At 34.7% G+C, this 19,796-nt stretch overlaps 2 protein-coding genes and 1 long non-coding RNA gene across 3 annotated transcripts; 2 read left to right on the top strand and 1 right to left on the bottom strand.

Moving 5' to 3' along the window:
- Positions 1–3,221: 3,221 nt before the first annotated feature.
- Positions 3,222–4,504, bottom strand: LOC145823363 (uncharacterized). The gene is made up of 2 exons (XR_014365642.1): positions 3,851–4,504; positions 3,222–3,517 (listed from the first exon to the last, which is right to left on the bottom strand). It is a non-coding gene; the product is annotated as an uncharacterized LOC145823363 (long non-coding RNA).
- A 2-nt stretch (positions 4,505–4,506) lies between these two features.
- On the top strand, positions 4,507–11,791 carry LOC145823823 (uncharacterized; the record flags this gene model as incomplete). The annotated part of the gene is made up of 6 exons (XM_082923349.1): positions 4,507–4,538; positions 10,058–10,482; positions 10,660–10,804; positions 10,860–10,929; positions 11,061–11,138; positions 11,729–11,791. Coding segments are annotated over 6 exons (813 nt in total), but the record flags the coding sequence as incomplete, so codon positions are not given.
- Positions 11,792–12,118: 327 nt separating this feature from the next.
- On the top strand, positions 12,119–13,651 carry LOC114262665 (alpha carbonic anhydrase 1, chloroplastic-like). Its single transcript, XM_082923348.1, has 4 exons — positions 12,119–12,148; positions 12,802–12,905; positions 13,042–13,144; positions 13,287–13,651. The coding sequence occupies exons 1-4, from the start codon at positions 12,119–12,121 to the stop codon at positions 13,446–13,448; spliced, it is 399 nt and encodes a 132-aa protein (XP_082779474.1). The 3' UTR covers positions 13,449–13,651.
- The last annotated feature ends 6,145 nt before the right edge of the window (positions 13,652–19,796 follow it).

Genomic DNA, 19,796 nt, shown 5'->3' with positions numbered 1-19,796 from the left:
ATATATAGAGAGGGTGAGCTTGGATACTCAGTGAATGGTACAAGTAATAAAGGGTTTGCATGAATAATATCCGAGATCTTTATCAAAGCGATACACATTATATCTTGCACAAAATCATAGACAAAACAAGTTCATCTAACAAGTCTTTCAAGCTTCATCAATCAAAGTCTTTCAAGGCTTTCAAGTTTCAAGGGGTGACATTAACAAAGGTGCTACAAAAGCTTAGAGTCCTCTAGCACGTAAGAACTTTCAAAGGTTGTGCTACAAATGCTTATAGTCCCCTAGCACGTACGGACTAGTGCCACAAATGCTTAAAGTCCCCTGGCACGTACGAACTTTCAAAGGTCGTGCTACAAATGCTTATAGTCCCCTAGCATGTACGGACTTTCAAAGGTTGTGCTACAAATGCTTATAGTCCCCTAGCACGTACGAACTAGTGCCATAAATGCTTAAAGTCCCCTGGCACGTGCGGACTTCCGAGAATGTCATCCAAAACAAAACTTATACTAGGCATACAGGACTTGTACTTGGCACACAAAGCGGGGATAATCATTCATGCTTGATTAAATACTTTTCAAAACAAAGCAAAGCAAGGCTTATCAAAACATTATAACATAGCTTTATTAAAGATACCACTCACATAGTTCTTCAAACGTCGGGGTCAAGCGAGAGTCCAAGTCCTACAAACACATGGCAAAGTCTATTGAATGCTCTTTCAAACAAACTTTACATGAATGCAAATGATCTTGGCATTCCTTCAAAACTAAGTCGAACCGAAACAAAACACTGTTTCTCATCTCGGGGAAAACTTGCTGGGCACCAACCAGGTCTTGGCCGAGGTCCCACACCTCCTTGCCGAGGTGTGGCCCCGATGGCCACATTCAAGGAAATGAAGCCGCGAAAATCTGGGTTTCCCTTTCTTGAAGAACATGAAGAACATGGATGCAAAGATCATAACTTATCATTACAAAAACTGAGATTTCATGCTATGAATTCAAAAACATGGACTTGGGTACCCATACTCAAAGATTTTATGAAAACAAACACAAAAACATGAATCTTGATGCAAGCTTTCGGATCAAACAAGGCTTTTATTCAAGAACACATGAATATCACTTTCTCTTTCTAAAACCAAACTTTAAATCAATGCATGGCTTACAAATCGTGCTCGATCATGCAATGCAGCTATATGAACAATAAGAACAACAAGAGTAGATCAAGATTCTAACCTCAAGACACGAATCTAACGGCTCAAGGTGTGAAGATCAAGCTTGGAAAATCTATTCCCTCTCTAAGAACTCCTCCCTCTTCTTCCTAGAGTCTCTCTCTCTAAAGAAAAGGATATGATACAAAATGATGTGTTTCTCAACAGCTTATTGACTTAACCCTCTGCTGGGACATGTGGCATCTGCTGGTTGGCTCTACTCAAAAAGGTGACTGAGTGAAAAGACAAGACTATGACAAAGTGTGTTCAACAAGCAAGATGGCATAGGCACTCCGGCAGGTAGTGATCTCGGCTAAGAACAAGGCTTCGGCAAGTAAGGTCTCAATGATCTCAGCTAGGAAGGACAACACTTGACTTAGTTGTGCCACACATCGGCCTAGATGTGTCACACCTCGATCTAGGTCATACCAATCCAGGAACAGGATCACTAGGTGCAAGGGTAACATCTCGGTCTAGATAATACACATCTTGGCCTTGGTGATAAACACCTCGGCCTAGATAGTGACATCTCAGCCAATATGCCAAGGTGCGAGTGGAGGTTAACCAAAAGATTCCAAGATAATCCTAGGTAGAAGAGATTCAAGGGTGCGACCCAGGCTTAGGATGACCTCGACTAAACTCACACCAAGCAAGAAACAAAGCATGCAGTAACACTTAAGCAAGTCAAAGACAAGATTTGAAAGGCAAGCTTAACAAGACAAAATCATATAAATGCATGAGAGCATGACTAAGATGAAGTGAGGGTTGTTACACACAGAGTATTATGATATTGTCTATATGGTATTCCAGCCATTAAAAAATTGCAATATATACTAAACTTGTCATACTTTGTCTCCTAAGTACCTAAGAAAGATGAGTCAGTATGTTTTATCGGTAAAAAATTTTACTAAATCATTAATTTAGAGCATCACATAGATAATATCATATAGTACTCTAAGATTATCGAATAATTACCTACTTCAACTATGTCCACACAATCAATTGAGGAAAAATTAGTTGAGTTGGCAATCTTGTACATTCTAAAATTATAGGTAGGATGGTCAATCATTGCAAAGGGTAGATTAACTATTTATTCCTTTTTTAGAGGGTCTTGTTTAGCTATTTATTCATTCCTAATTGTGGGCCTTTCTAGTTTTTTAGCAGTTATTGTTGATATTGGACTTGAATGGATGTTTTTGCAAAATTTTCTATATAGTTAATTGTCTAGTTTAATGTAATTTTCTTGATACGTATAAATAATCTCTTAATAATTGAAAAAAAAAAAGTATGCCTAAATATTATCTATTAATTTTTTAAACAATTGTTACTTATTATTAGATTACAATATGAAGTGTTTATGATAAGAGAGCATCACTATCATACTAAATTTATTATTCTTTGCATTAATGAACTCCAAAACTAAAATTGTTCCATTTTCCCTTCAGAAGTAGAGTTTTTTATACAAAAACTCTCTAAATTATTAAAAATATTGCTTTGACCTCTTAAATTTTAAAAGCATAAAAATAGATTCCCTAAACTATTGGGAAGTATCATTTTGTCCTATTAAACTATAAAGACTTATAAATAGACCCCTTAAATTATTGGTATGTTTCACTTTGATCGCTTCTATTAACGGTCCAATTTCTATATTTTTATAATTTAGGAATATTTGTACGCTTTATAATTTAGAGGGCAAAGTGATACTTTTCAATAGTTTAATGGGTCTATTTCTATGCTTTTATAATTTAGAGAATCAAAATGATACTTCTCAATAGTTAAGAGATTTTAGTGTAAATAACCCTCGGAAGCATTTGAACCCGAAATTTTTCCTTTGGAATAAACTCTTTATAATTAAGATAAAGTCATTGCAAGATTATATCTTATCACCAACAAATCATACCCCCACCCCCACCCCCACCCCCAACCCCAACCCCCCCTCCAAAAAAAAAAAAAAAAAAAAAAACTATAAATTTGTTATTGTTTTATTATAATGCAAAAAAAAAAAAAAAAAAAAAACTATAAATTTGTTATTGTTTTATTATAATGCAAACTAGGGGAATTAAGTTGGTGGAAATTGAGGTGATTCCATCAAATGTTATATAAGCATATAATTAAAAAGAAAAACAAAAATGATCTGTAGCTCGAAACATCATAGCTCGAATGGCCCGAATACAAGCAAGGACTGTTCTCTCTCCTAGGACTCCAAAAGCATCTCTCTCTACTCACTCCAAACTCAGACTCTTCGATCCCTTCATCTCTTCGAAATCCTCTCATCCGTCATAGCTCTTGCATCCTCTCATTCTTCATCCCTCTCTGAAACATCCAGATTTCAATAAATTCAGGATTAAACAGGTTCAATGGAGAGTGATGATAGGAGTTAAAGGGGTTTTGAAGAAGCATTCCTTTCAATCTCAGAAAAAATTAAGAAAAAAATCTAGCTTAAGAATAGAAGAAAGAAAAAAAATAATATAATCATGGCATCAATATGAAATAGCAGCAATCAATTAAAGTTGTACTCATTACAAACCCATCATACCCCCAACACATATGCAAGCAAAATCACTTAAACCCAGAAATCTAATTGAAGAAATCCGAACTAATTTAGAGCTAATTGAAAGAGAAAGAGGGATTAGAAATTTATTTTACGTTTTCTTCGAGTTCACAGAGGAATGAAAACATCAAGCTCCCAACAACAACACAAACCCATCATACCCAACACATATACGAGCAAAATCAGTGAAACCATAAATCTATTTGAAGAAATCAGAACTAATTTAGAGCTAATTGAAAGAGAAAGAGGGATTAGAAATTTATTTTGCGTTTTCTTCGAGTTTACAGAGGAATGAAAACATCAAGCTCCCAACAACAAGAAGGTCGCTGATCGAGAGGGGAGAGAGAGAGAGAGAGAGAGAGAGAGTGGTGGACAATGATGGACGGTCGCTGGTCGACGGTGAACACCATGGTCGGTCGCTCGACTTCAAAGGCGACACAACTCTCTTCTCGCATTGAACTTCATGGTCCTCTCTCTCTCTCTCTCTCTCTCTCTCTCTTCTCTCCTGTTTCTTTGTTTTGTAAACGTGTAGGTTTCACGCTGACTTGGGACAACTGGACCATACCCTACAATAACAGATACCAACTCATTCGAGCCATTCGGGGCGAGGCTTATTCGAGCTACGTATCGGAACTCAAAGAAAAATGATCCGTAGCTCAAAATGTCGGTATCAGGATCCTCTAGAGTAAGAACCCTGAAGTGATCTCCTAGAGTGAGAGATCCAACGGCTGAAAACAAAACTAACCAAAACGACGTCGTTTTGGTTAGTAAGTTGAAATTAAAAAAAAAAAGTTTGATTTCAAAAACACAACCTCTGTTTCGTTTTGGTTAGTAAGTTGAAATTAAAAAAAAAAAAGTTTGATTTCAAAAACACAACCTCTGTTTCTTGTATTCAATGCTTCTCCATTTTTAGCCTTTCCTTCCTATGCAACCCAAAATCTTTTGATTCTTAATCTTTATTCCCAAGCTCATGTTCTTATTCTTTATTCCTAAGTTCATGAACTACCCATAAAAAATATGAGGACTCAAAACCAAAACATAGCAATTTGGATCATCAGTTTTCTTATTGATTAAAATCAATCTTCTTCAAACCCATTTCTCAATCAATCTCCAACATGGAAGACAAAGACCCAGATTTGTTTTCCCCCAAACTCCCCACAACCACCCAGGTATAACAATATTCATTTTACCCTTATTCGATTTAAAATAAATTTTATTATTACTTTTTCAGTGAATCAAGCATAAAAACAGAGTTTGATTAATAACCCATTTCTAAAGTGCTCTGTTTTTTTTTTTTTTCTATGAATATAGGTTGTGGAAGAGCAGAAAGAGTTATGGAGAATGGCTTTGCCAATAATAGCAATGAACTGTTTAATGTGAATATAATCTGTAAAAATGTTTTTGAAATTGTTTAACTTACTTTAATGGCCGCTGAGGAGAAGAGAGAGAGAGAGAGTCTCTCTATTGCTTCATATTTGCAGGAACCTGTTTGTCATTTTGAACCAGAGCTGAATTTTTTTTTAATTTTTTTTTCAACTTACTAACCAAAACGACGTCGTTTTTGTTAATTTTAATTTCAACTGTTGGATCTCTCATTCTAGGAGATCACTTCAGGATTATTACTCTAGAGGATCCTGATACAAAATGTTGAGGCTCGAGTGGCCCAAAAAGTAAAAAAGTACAAATTTTCTCTCTCCTCTCTATCTTTATTCTCAAAACAAAAAATCATTCAAACACTTTAATATAGCTGAATTGAACTGAAGCAGCTGAAGTGCCGAAGTGCCGAAACACAAATGAAGGATCAAAATTAGGTTTGATTAACAAAAATAAATATATATATATATATATATATATATATAAAAACAAACAAACAGATGCATGAAGAGAGATGCAAAACAAGATAGAGACTCTGAGAGCAGATAAAAACTAGAGAAAAGAGAGATACAACAACCTAATCATTTTCTACTCAAGTTTTAATTTTTTTCTAAGCTACCAAACAGAAAGAGTTAATCAAATGAAAGCACTAATTCTTAATCACCCAATGCGATCCTAAATTAAAAATAAAACCAACTAATTTCAGATCATACAGAGCTTGTTAACTAAAAATCAATCCATTACTTGCAATCACACCCACCACCACCACCACCAGCAACAACACCCTTGCGGCACACACAGCAGCAGCAGCACCCTGGTTAGCGGCAGCACATAGGTCGGCTCCTTTCTCTACTCTCTGTTACCCAGTCGGTGCACCTCTCACTGTTTAGCTAGGTTACCGAGTTGGTGCTTCTCTCTCTCTACTCTCTGTTCTTTTCTTCTTCTTCTTTTCTGAAATGAAATGTGTGGATAAGCAGAGCAAAAGAGTTAAAAAGTGATTTCGAGCCATTCGAGCCTCATTTATTTGATCTACCTAGCTGGTTGAATTAAAAATTCATGATTTATTTTGTTACAAAATGGCCAAACTATGGGCCTTTTTTTTTTTGTAATTTTCCAAAATGTTTTTTATTTGGGTTAATTACACTTTTCACCTTTGTAATTTGATTCAAATTTTATTTTGGTCCTTATAGTTTAAAATTATGTAGTTTCGGGCCTACACTTAAATCTAGTTTTAATTTGGTCCTCCTGTTTAAGTTGGAGGTTAAAGTTAATGATTTTGGGACATTTGTTAGTCTCCTAAGGTATATATGTAAGATTTTTATTTTATTTTTTTTAACCATATAAGAAAAGGTTATATATGTAAGAAAAATTAATAGAATTTTAAATGGGGTGACCAAATTAAAACTGGTTTTAAAGTGTATGGAAAAAATTATTTAATTTTAAATTATAAGGACCCAAATAAAATTTGAGTCAAAATATAAAGACTAAAAATGTAATTAACCCTTTCAAGTATTATTATTATTATTATTATTATTATTATTATTATTATTATTATTTTGCTCATAAAAAAATAAAAAATAAAAAGCATACCAGATGTTCACATGAAATAACTTCATCAAATCATAATTTTGCGTTCTAGGTTCACTTTGATCCCTGAATTGCTATTATAAAATTTTTAAAATTCCAAGTTTATATAAAATATATATATATATATATATAAAGTTATATTATATTTCAACTTCACAACAAAATTCGTTTGAAATTAAGACAAATTGCAATAAGAATGATGAGAGTGAAATTTAAGCAAAAAATTGACGGTAATAAATATACTCAAATTGAATTTTATTTGTGCAAATTTCAAGATTTATAAAATCATGGGATATTTATTGTTGAGCCAATTCAAGGTCCTCTCAAATCATACAATTAATTCCAAGTCTTCATTTCAAATTTTGAGATATATAGACTTTACTAAATGCATGATGTTATGAAAGTAAGTGTGAAATATAATTACATTTTTGAGATGCACTATTACAACAGCAGTCAAATACGACATTTGGTCTTGTAATTGTATAGCAATTTTTGTGGTGTGAGATTTTGAATTTAACTCTTATAAAACAAAGTTTGATATCCCCCGTTGCGGGGTTTATATGTAATTATTAGTGGTTGTTGGACTTAGTCGATTTGTTTATCACTTTCTAATTATTGTGGGTTAGTGGTTTGTTGAATGATATAAATAGTGGATTATAGTTATTTAAATTTAACCCTATTTCACAATTTTGAATAAAGCTTTATAATCATAACACTATAAGAATTTGCACTTTTAGCGACCACTTTCCGCGACCAATATAAAACTTGGTAGTTAAAAGTTACCTTTTGGCGACTAAATATTAATTAGTCGCGAATGATCATTATTTTTGGTGACCAAATATGAGTAGGTCGCAGAAGGTCATATTTTGGTGACCAAAAAATGAGTTGGTCGCAGAAAGTGGTATGGTTTTGGCGACCAACTACAAATTTGGTCGCAGAAGGTCACATTTTGGCGACCAAAAAATAAGTTGGTCGCGGAAGATCAAAAATAAGTTGGTTGTGGAATTGGCGACCAAAAGTTTGGTCGCCAAAAACTTATTTTTAGTGACAAAAAATATTTTAGTCACCGTATATTGAGTTTTGGCTACTAAAACAATGTAGTCGCTGAATGGAAAATAAAAAATTATTCTTTATCTATTTTGGTCGCCAAAAAACTTATTTTTAGTGACTAAAAATATTTTAGTCCCGTATATTGAGTTTTGGCTACTAAAACAATGTAGTCGCCGAATGAAAAATAAAAAATTATTTTTTATCTGTTGGCGACCAAAACTTGGTCGCCAAAAAACTTATTTTTAGCGACTAAAAATATTTTAGTTGCCGTATATTGAGTTTTGGCTACTAAAACAATGTAGTCGCCGAATGAAAAATATAAAATTATTTTTTATCTTTTGGCGACCAAAATTTTGGTCGCCAAAAAACTTATTTTTAGCGACTAAAAATATTTTAATTGTCGTATATTGAGTTTTGGCTACTAAAACAATTTAGTCGCCAAATGGAAAATAAAATATTTTTTTTTTCTTTGGCGACCAAAAATTTGGTTGCCAAAAACTTATTTTCAGCAACCAAAAAAAATTTAGTCGCCAAATTAGTACTTTTAGCGACTAATATTTTAGTCGCCGTTGATTGACATTTGGCAACTAAAAAAGTTTGTCGGCGAAGGTACCTTTTCTGCGACTAATCTAGTCTTTTGGTCGCCAAAAGTTTGGGAGGGAAATTTGAAATGTGGGGGCGGGAATTGAAATTTTTTTGTGACAAAAAAAATTTGGTCGCCGATTGTCAAACGACGTCACTCGTTTTTTTTTTTTTTTTGTCTTTTATGAGTTTTAAATTTTTTTTATAAAAAAAATTAAATATTTATATTATACCTAACTAAACAAAAATTTAAAATTTAAAAATATATATAATTCACTCCACCATTAAAAAAAAAAAATTCACTTAAGATTATTGTTTGAAAAAAATAATTACTTAAAAATTTTTTTTTTTGGGATCATCGGACCACTTGGTCTCTCTCTCTCTCTCTCTCTCTCTCTCTCTCTCTTTATCCTTTTCATTAGCCCCGTTTGGTAGAGCTGTGGGAAAGTGATTATAACTTATTGCCTAACAACTTATGGCTTATAGCTATGAACATAAGCTGATTTTTGACTTATAAATTAAGCTTCTTCTCCGTTACTCAAGAATAAGTTGATTTTTGACTTACAAAAAGCTATAAGTTGTATTGTTAAGTTGAACCAAACACATCAAAATAGCTTAAATTAAGCTAAAAGCTGAAATAGGCTGGAAATAAGCCCTACCAAACAAGGCCATTCTCTCATCTCTCCTTCATTTGTGCTCTCTTGATCCAGAAGCTTCTCATCACCAACCCACTCACTCTCTCTCATCAACGACGGTGAGAGTCTCTCTCTCTCTCTCTCTCTCTCCATTATTCTCTTCGATGAAAAAGGGACTATCAGCAGGGGTCTCTTCTCGTCGCCGATCCCCTTCACTTTCTCTTTTCTCGTTGTCGATCGGTCTCTCATAGTCGACATCCTACCCCCCCTCTTTCTCTCCATCTCTTTCATCTCTCTCCGGTGAATATCAGTTGACGAGGATCTAACATCTAACATCACATCACTACCGATCAAGATTTGAAATTTTTAATATTTTGAGTCTTTTTGGTGAGGAATTATTTTGTCACTAATTTTGGAGAGAAAATTTTGACATATTGGGCAGTAATGAAAAAAAATAGACTACTAATTTTTCCCTCTTTTTTGTTTTTATCAGTTTTCCTCTTATCTCTCTCTCTCTCTTTCTCTCTCTCAAAACAAAACACAAGTTAGCTCTCTTTGTTTTGCACCCCTTGTCCTCCTAATTTTCGTCGCTAAATAAGATTAATTTGTGACAAATTATAAATTTTGTCACATATAATAAAAAAAAAAGAAGTAAAAGGTGAGGAAATTTATTTTCGTCAATAAATACTTCTTTTTAGGTGAGAAAAAATTAAGTTTCATCATAAAAAAAAATTCGTCTAAATTTGTTCAGATGGTGCTAAAATTTTGAGACTTTTGGTGAGGAAAAAATTTGTCACAAATTATAAAATTATTAGTGAGAAATATATTTTCGTCACCAGTGAGTCTAAATATTTTGATATCATTTGGTGAGGAGTATGTTTTCATGGCATATAATTTTTAATATTTTGAGATCTTTTGGTGGAAAAATTATTTTGTCACAAATTTTAGAGGGAGAATTTTGAAATATTGAGCAGGTAATGAAAAAAAAAATTGGCTACTAATTTCCCCCCTTTTTTGTGTTTTTATTAGTTTTCCTCCCATTTCTCCCTCTAAAAACACACTCCCTCTTCAGCTCCTAACTATCCACTATGCAGACCACTCTGTCAAACCCCTCGACGAGTGGCAACTCAAGCGCTCCCTCACCAACTTCCTCAAATCCTTTTTCTCCCTCACAATTCCCGAAGACGACATCATCGTTCGCAGATTCAAGGACTTCAAGAAGCGCAAGTGCGATGATCCTGTCACTCACGGCGCTCTCTTCATCCGCGACCTAGGGTTTCTATCCAAGTTTTCCAGATCGGAAATTCTTCATGGTATAGATGGAGAAGACGATGTTAAGGAATTCGAAAAGAAGTTTCTGGACTGGAGAAGATCGGTTGTTGGTAAGACCGACGGGATTGAGTTGAATCTTGAAGGTGTTAAGTTTACACTGACTACTTCAGTTCCGGAATTGGATGATTTTGGAATGACGAAAGAGTGGGAAGAGCTTAATGCGTTTGGTAATCGAGGTTTGTTCTTGATTCTATCCATAGTTTTGAATTTTTGAAGCTTACTGGTCTTGCTGTCTACAATAATGAATTCAGTAATCTAACTCAATATTTTTTCTTCTAAATGCTTAATAATTTTGCGAGAACTGCTGGTAATAATCGATGTATGTATGTGTTGTTTGGTTGTAGGATATTCAAGAGGTGGGAGGCAGCAGCAGCCTGATACAATTGTGTTGAAAGGTGTTCCACGGCACTGGTTTGCTGAGCCAAGAGTTTCATCTAAGCCTTCAATGCTGGTCACTCACACGATTTTTTCTACATTTGGGAAGATAAGGTGTGTGTTAATGTCATGGTTTCTATTATTTTTCTGTTTCCTTGATGCGTTGCAGTTCCATAATATTGTTCTTGTTGAATTTGTGGGGTGGTTGTGTTTTTTTGAGGCTTCTGACATTGAGTTCTGTTTTTATGCTCCAATGCACACATCATATTATCTTGAATATGGTTGTATTGAAATTTCTTAATTTACTTGTCATCCCATTAATTTGATGAAACCATTTCCTTTTGAAACTTCTCATGATTGAAGATTTTAGATAGCAACAAACATTTGGGGTCTCAATGTTCCTAGTTCGTGTATTGTTGGTGAGCAATTCATTGAGAAGATTCGTAAGGTAAGAGGTATGATTTAGATATTGGATCTGCACCTTTTTTGATTAATCTGTTTGAGGGAAATCTCGTTTCTTGCTATTTTAATATTTTTAAAAGACATCCTTCAGAAACAACCAAAAGAAAAAAAAGGAAAAAAAAGGGCATGTAAAATTGATGGCATAGTTAATAGTTCGTGTTGACCCTTCTGTTTCCCTTTTTTTATTTTTTATTTTTGCTTTTACTTTCCTTTACAAATTGTAAAGTTTACTCATGATGCAAACTATAAGATCATCTATAAATAGTAAAATTAAAGCAGCGAGAATGTTTGGAAATTGGTTGGTTTCAAGATGGACACACTTGGAACTTTTCTTAATCACATTTTCGTATTGGTTGTCACTGTTTATGCTTATTTTTAAGTTAGTATGGATATAATTAGCTTTCGATATGAAAAATCAAGTATTATAGGTTAAGAGTATTTTGATAATTTCAAAATTTTCTTGACATGGAAGGTAAGGGCATCCATGGGTCATACATAGGTGATGTTGTGTATTGGGTCATTCTATATTGTGATGTTGTGTATTGGGTCATTCTATATTCTTTCTGTCTGTTTTAGATGAGTTTTAAAAGTCAAAATTCTAGTCAAATCGAAAATATGTTTCAATTTATTGATGGATGATTTAGAAATGCTTCAAAAACCACAACAATAAATTGTAATGACAAATTAGTGCTGGTAATGAGGAAGACATGGTGGACTAAGGAAGGTGTGAAAAAATGTACGGTAGCATGGTGTTTTGCAGAACAAGTATAGAGTGGATGAAAGGATAGGCCATCATGCCATCATGTCCGTGGATGTAGTACATATATCTTGTCTATTTGCTTTATTTTTATTTTTTTTTTCACGATTTTGCATAATAGTTTTGATAATCGAACAGTGCTTTAAGATCAAAAGAAAATATTGCGACAGTGATTATCAGTGATTAAACAGTGATTATCATAAGCTACAATGTTGGTTAACCATGGCTACAATGTTAAGGTATGTTTTTGGCCTTCCTTTTACTTTTGGTACTAACAACCATCATAATTAAATTAAAATTGAAAGTTATTTCACGAAAGCATAAGATTGATTTTCTAGAATTTTGAGGTATGGATTACACTCGTGACTAGATATCCATACCTTTAAATGCTATGTACACTTGGATATTCGTTTGTCTTTTCAAGAAGTTTGTTGAGAAATTTTTAATTATTTTGGATTTGAAAGCATTACTTAATCTATTTGACCAAATAGGGCCAATGTTTGCTAGACATACAAGGGGTGATACTGTGAGACATGGTAAAATAATTTCTAAAGTTAGATGGAAGTGTTATTTCTCTTGCTCTGTAAAATTTTGTATAAAATGGTGCGACTTATTTGACTAGGATCACTTAAAGCTAAAACATTTATTTATTTATAAGCTTTAATTTTAAATAAGTCATTGTTACATTATTTTATGTGATTTTTTTTTTTTAATTTTTAGATTGGAAATTGTAATTTACATAATAACAGCACCTCTAAAAAAACAGAGAATGTTTAGTAACTACAATAGTAAAATGGTTTTGGATTATAACCATTCACTTTTGTGGCTTTGACTATGGCACACATTGTTGTATATGTTTTTGCTCAATGAAGAATTATTTATCAATATGTAGCTGGAATTTGGAAATGTTGGAGTCTTGATTTTGAATGGCATGAACAACACCTTGCTTCAAATGCACTGGCATTCTCCTTCTGAGCACACAATCAATGGTGCCACGTATGTTCTTTTTCTGTCTCATGTTTTATTTATTTATTTATTTATTTATTTTATAGATTGTTCAATTAAAAAACTTGGTAAATTATATTTTTCATCTTTGTAATTTGAATTTAATTTATGTTTTACATAATTATAGATTTGATGTAGAGCTTCATCTAGTCCACAAGGCTAGCGATGGAAGATTCATAGTTATAGCCATCCTTTATAAAATTGGTGGTGTCGATCCTATTATTTCCAAGGTAGAGTATATAGAGATTTATTGCATTTAATCATATGTTTACTTGTCACCCCTTGTGGTAAGTAGAAGAACTTGATATTGAAATTCTAGTGAATAGAAGTGTTTGATAAGTTAATAGGTGTTGTGATGTTTCATGGTTGTAGATCCAAAGTGAATTAGCTGAGCTGGGTAAGGAGGTGTTTACAGATGAAGATGAAATCGCCATAGGGACCTATGACACCTGGAAATTGAGGCGAAATACATGCAAGTATTATAGATATGTTGGTTCTCTCACTACTCCTCCGTGCACCGAGAATGTTACCTGACACATCTTTGGCAAGGTTAGATAAGTTCATTTCATCAACAAAGTGCATCCATATATACATACAAAGGAACAAAACTTTCATTTGTTTGTTTCCAATGGAATAACTAAAATGTTTATGTTTTTTAAGAGACCAAATTAAAACCAAATTAAAAATAATAGTAGAATAAAGAATTTATTTTGTTTCCATCAAAACACACCAAAACACAGTGCGCTACATTGTAATAATAATCTTTGTTGACGTGGATTTAGAATATTTCATTATTTTTTATATATTTTTTCAGAGAAAAAAAATATATAAAGGTTGTATTTTACCATGTCAATAAATATTGTTACTTCTAATTTAGAAATTCTATTACTACTAATTTTTTAAAGAAAATTGAAAACCTTATTTGTTGGGATTCTTTACACTTGTCTTTAATAAAATTGAGTTATTTGACAATACTTAATAATTTTTGGTTTGTAAAAATACTTTTATTTTTTTATTTTTTAAAAGTTTTATACTTATTCTTTTATGTGAATAACTATATAAATCTCAATATTTTTAAATATCAATTATCGAACTTTTATAAATTTTATGGATTTCAATTTATGTTTCCAATCATTTTTATGCACCTCAAATTCAGTTTGTTGTTAAAGTGTTTAAAACATTTATGTAAATTACAATTTCCAATCTAATTCAGCATTGCTTGGTTCAATGGTGAAATCCCTGGCCTGGCAATCATGGGAATACAAGTTTGTGTGAGAGTAGCCATTGCATGCAAATAATGCCAAAGGTTACGTTTGTATCTGGTTCACCCCTCTTAATGTCATCGATTAACTGGCCAAAATTAGATTGTCTTTTTCATTTTTTAAACCACCCCTTTTTTATTATTACTTGAAACATCTTCCTGTTCAAATTTATACTCCTCACATTGAACAGTCAGCTAGCAATACTTAGTTATCTGCAATCTCATCCTAGGATTCTTAATTTGCTAGGAGGGTGATGGATGCTCTCTTAATCCATTGCTTGATGGATAAACCCTCCTTAACGTGCTACTTTGATGTATCACCTCACAGATTTGACTGTAGATTAGATTTCTATATTACATTGATTCATCTTTTTTTGTTAAATGTGTAACTCTACCAGTTGGGGGGACTATAATACACGAGTCATGACTTATGCCATTAAAAATAAGCTTTCCAATTTTTTGTGAATTAAGAACCTTAAAAAATAATTATGTTCATTATATTTATATTAAATTTCTCATACACCAATGTTTTTACAAAATGGTTGTTGTTTTTAATCAATCATGGCATCTGTGGGGTTTGCATTAAATAGTGATTATCATAAGCACTGTGTGAGAATTTTAAGGGTTCATTGTTTATTTTATATCTGTTCAGTTTCACTCTTCAACATCTCATCTGTTTGTGTTTTTTGTCTATAACTTTTGTGGAATAGAATTGGATCATCAGCATCTCATCTGTTTGTGTTTTTTGTCTCTAACTTTTGTGGAATAGAATTGGAGCAGATATTATCATGGGTCTTGATGATGTCCTAGATTTGACTCTTACCCAAGACATCTATATATTGTACTTTGCCTTATCAATGTTATGAAACTGTTGTCATTATTATGCTATAGTATGGTAAGACATTCTTGTATAGACGAACCGTTTGAATTCCGCTTCAATTTTTCCCTTCAGTATGGTTAGACACTCTCGTATGCCAATATGTATAGTTCATATTTGCTAGTTGAGAAGTCCATTTCATATTATTATGAATTGTTTTTTTATTTAATTATTTTTTACTTGTTCTTGTTTGAATTACATTTAAGTCCGTTCAAAAAACTAAACAATGAAATACCAAAGTGGTAATGCTATAGACATAAGAATGCTGTTGTTTTATTTATAATTTGATAATGATAGTCATTTAATTTGCTAATGTGACCTTAACTTTTCATGGACATTTTTCATTATTTGTTCAATTTTATCTGACATTATTTCTCTTTTTCTTTGGTACAGAAGGATGAACTCATGCACAAAGCTAAATTGTACTGGACAAATTGGCACTTTTTGTATTATTGGAAGGATTGTATATTTTTGTATAGATGTATATGGAAAATATTAGGGTAGACTAGTAGTTATATTTTTGGACATACTAGTAGTTATATTTTTGGATGGGTGTGTATGGAAAATATTTGGTAGACTACTAGTTTTATTTTTGGGTTGATGAACATGGATAAAAATTTAAAACATAATAATAAGTACTTGTGTAGACGCGCCCGCGTGGGGCCTCCGTGCTACAGTTCGGACTCGAATTGTCACGGTTCTTAATCTGAACCAAAGAGTCCAAATCCGGCAAATCGTTTTGAGAAAACAGATTTTTAGAAAAGAAGTGCCAAACATGGACTGCTTTGCCAGATACAGAGTGGCCACCTAAATATTTTATTTCGGGAAATTTAGGAAACCCTGACTCGGTGCCGAAGGCCACGTGTCCGTCATCACCAAAGTTGCCTCGGCTCGGGAACTTAGGTACGATTGGGGAAGGTCAGCTATGAGCACCCCCTCTCGCCCAATCCGAAGATCGGCCTCTACTAACCATGATATCCGATTTTGAAAACGTTATGTGTTCTTATTCCAGTTAATTAGCTAGAATTACTATGTGATGCGCACAACACAAAAATATAGAATAGATCGCCTAATTTGGAACGAAGCATTGCATATCCGTTTGTTTGAAAAACAGTTTGAAATTTGCTACTCGCAAGTAGGCTAAAGCACGGATTTCAACGAGTTGTTTCAACTCAAACAATCTAACCTTCACCCACAGGCATTCAAGCAGTTATATCACATAAGCAGCTAGCCTCATGGTAATTATGCTATCATGGCAACATTTACACACATATGGCATGCTAAAGCATAAAAAGCTTACTTAGTACTCCAAGCCAAAACAGAAACCAGTTAGTAATCATGTGCATGATCCTAGTTCATGTTAAGATGGCTAATGCAACACATGCAAAATGCAACTAAGATAGGCACGGCTAATCTAAGGATGACATGTGAAAATGCACAGATAGCATGTATTCAAGTTAGATTTGAAATACTTTATGCAGTTAGCATGATGTGCCGAGCTTGGTGCATGCAAGACTAATGAATGATGCACGCATGCATAGCATAAGTATGCTAAAGTAAACATGTCCTAATACTAACCATCAAAAGCTGGTAAGTAAAAGGGAGAAAGAAGTGGGGGTTGGAAGACATACACACACGCACACGCACCCACACTTATTACAAATTTGCCCTCGCTCGGAGGGACCGAAAGAATAATACAAATTAATTAACCTACAAGCTAATTAAATATTACAGACCAGTTAATTAATTAATAAATTAACTAATCTGATAAAAGCAGTAAACAGCCTCGGGAAGAGGGCCCAATGCAATGCGCGCTCGGCTCCTCTAGGAAAGCCATTACCATGCACAAGTTGCATCTGCTTTGACTGTTATCCTTCTCTGAAGACTGCAAAAATCTCAGGGTTGCTTTCCTGAATGCTGTGGAACACCACCGGCTGAGGGAATTGGTCACCGGCCAAAAATTAATCCATCGGCCTCTTATGGATAGCCAGTCGGCACTGCAGATGGTCGGCCGGCCAAATCTTCCTGCAGAATCTGTTGCGGACAGCAGCAGAGGGAAAAACATAGCATGGCAATGCATTTCAAACAATGTATGCACCAAACACACCCCTTATCATATTCATGACTCAAAGGGATATGATTCTCGATTCTTGGACCACCAATCGCGCATTTCAATGCGTAATGGCCCAAGAAACCAAGTATGCATTTTGATATGGAATGCAATGCACATAATCAAACAAAGGGGGCTCAACCTCTATCATACTCAACTCAAGAGGTGAAACATGCATGCCAATGCAATGCATCCTAGGTATGGAGGCTAAGTATGCAAAATGAGCATGCAAGGCATGTGACAACTACGCTAGTGGCAAACATGCAACAACATGTAAGGTGAACTAAGCATAGGAACAATGCAAAGCAACTTAACCAATGAAATACATGCCAAATGCATCATGATTTCAAGCAAGCAATAACATGTAATAGGCCAAGTATGCAACAATGCACAAGGCAAGCATGCTATAACACACGAAGGATGGACTTAAACTAATTTAGGCAGCTCTCAAACAAGCCTAAAACAGTGGCCATAAACTATGGAGATGGGGCCAAATGCACATACAAGCATGCATGCATACATGATCCAATTCCTAAGCATCAAAAGGCAACTTTTAAGCACACTTAAAAGAGATGATCATGGGCATATGGAAAGCATACCAAACTCTGAAATTGCATAAAATAGAGGTGCCAAGCCAACTAATTAAAGCAAGTAAAGCATGCTCATGACATCACACATTCAAGGCCTACAAGCTAGAATGCAAAGAGACTATACAAAATATGTTAAGCATGACCAAAGCAACTGAAAACAGAGCTAAAGCACACTAAAACATGCACAAAAGCTTCACAAAGCTTGGCCAAAATCATGCTAAAACAAGGGTCAACACTTACAGCATGTTTAGGCCAAAACATGGCATTACAAGACAAGTATGCTAAGCATGCATGGTGTGTCTAAACCAACTAAAAACAGAGGTAATACATGGCAAAATACTACCAAATAGCACTTAAGACATGGCCAACATGCACTTAAATTAGATGCTCACACATGAGGCAAAAATGGCCCTTTTCAAGCACAACAAGGGGAGGGGGTGGACCTCTCCTTCTTAGGACCTCAAGGCACCATCCTCACCACTGAAATCCCTCAAGATTTCAGTGCTGAGGAGGCCCAAGCACAATGGTTCCGGAACTCACCAAAATGGCACAAAAATAGAGCCTAACAAGGCTTAAGAGGGGTCAAACAGCCCCAAAGCTCAAAGTACTCTTAAACAACTATTTAGAGTAGGCAAAAACAAGACTTTTATATGTTATACACCAAGTCTAAAAACAGTTGCAAGGCAGTCAAAAAGGCTATGCAAAAATGGGGTAAAAAGAGCAAGAATGTTACCTTTGAAGACCCTCTTCACAAATGGTGGACCAGCAGCTTCCTTGAGCTCAAAACCACTCAATAACACCAAGAACAGCCCTCTTGTGCCTTAGTTCCAAGAGAAGGTGTGACGGTGGGTGTTTGTGCACAAAAGTAAGACAAAACACACACAAAAACACAAAGAGAGAGAGATATAGAGATAGGATATATGCAAACCCTAACCCTAGAACTCAAAGCTCTGAAAAAGAGTTGTCTCACCTAAAAGAGGGAGAAGAGGCCTCCTCTTATAGAGGAATCAATCTTGCAAGCTTACAAGACAAGCTAGCTAAGAGGGAGATCCCTCCATACGCGTGTATGGAGGGGAACAAAGTGTATGCCAGCTAGCATAAAATATCTGCAAAAGCAGATGCACAGTGGTCGGCCGGCCAAAAATGTAATTTGGCCAAAAAATATGGCTGGTCGACCATCTATAGTTCTGGCCGTCCAAACATTTGGCCGGTGGCAACAAAACACAGCCGGTGGCCTCAAGCCATGGCTGGTGATGTGTGGGGATGGCCCACAAGCCATTCCCTGCCCCTCCAAGGCAAAACACAAGTGTTTGGTGCAAAACCAAACACAAAACAGTCAAGTCGAGAGATCCTGAGGCAAGGCGCATAGCCGAGACCTCCGGGAACTTAAGACAAACACAAACAAGGATGATCACCGAGTGTTCAAGCGGTGACGTCCAAGTCTTGAGGACGGCCAAAAATGGGGTGTCTACAGTTGCCCCTCTTTGACAGAACTCGAAAGTCATAACAATGACGAGAGTGACTGTCAAAGCCCAGAGACGACCCATTTTTGACAAAGCCGAAAACTTAGACAGACATGCAAGCTAGACAAGATATGCGCCCGAAGGCAGGGGCAAAATGCAACCAACAATGCACGAAGCCGAGCATAACTTATGATCATGCAAAGAAAGCTGTAACGAAGCATAACATGCGATAGTTTTAAGCTAGCATAGAACAATCCAACTACACTACAATGCAGAAAGGATGTAAGAGAATTATGCAATTCTCGATACGTCTCACTCGGAGAATACAATACCTTTGCGGTTCGTCTGGTTGCACCAGCTTCAAATGAACCGTACATACAATATCGTGCCTGAAAGAGAAAGAAACTTAACAGGTACAATATTGTTAGCAACATGGATGACAATGTAAGATGAATGCAAAATGATATGCAAGATATACAAAACTATGTACAATAATGCAAAAGAAAATGCAATGCAATTGGATCATGATCCAATCATGAGCGGTTCAAAAACACACAAATGTTAAATACATTGATGGAGAT

Source organism: Camellia sinensis, chromosome 4, assembly GCF_055761805.1.
Source record: "Camellia sinensis isolate YWXY chromosome 4, ASM5576180v1, whole genome shotgun sequence".
In the NCBI taxonomy this organism is placed as follows: domain Eukaryota; kingdom Viridiplantae; phylum Streptophyta; class Magnoliopsida; order Ericales; family Theaceae; genus Camellia; species Camellia sinensis.
This window is presented reverse-complemented; position numbering and strand designations above follow the sequence as displayed.

Bases quoted from the DNA above. Each gene is read 5' to 3' on its own strand.
- LOC114262665 (XM_082923348.1), top strand. From the start codon at position 12,119: ATGTTGGTTAACCATGGCTACAATGTTAAG. The intron at 12,906-13,041 runs GTATGTTCTTTT...ACATAATTATAG, and splicing joins CACACAATCAATGGTGCCAC to ATTTGATGTAGAGCTTCATC. The intron at 13,145-13,286 runs GTAGAGTATATA...TCATGGTTGTAG, and splicing joins TCGATCCTATTATTTCCAAG to ATCCAAAGTGAATTAGCTGA.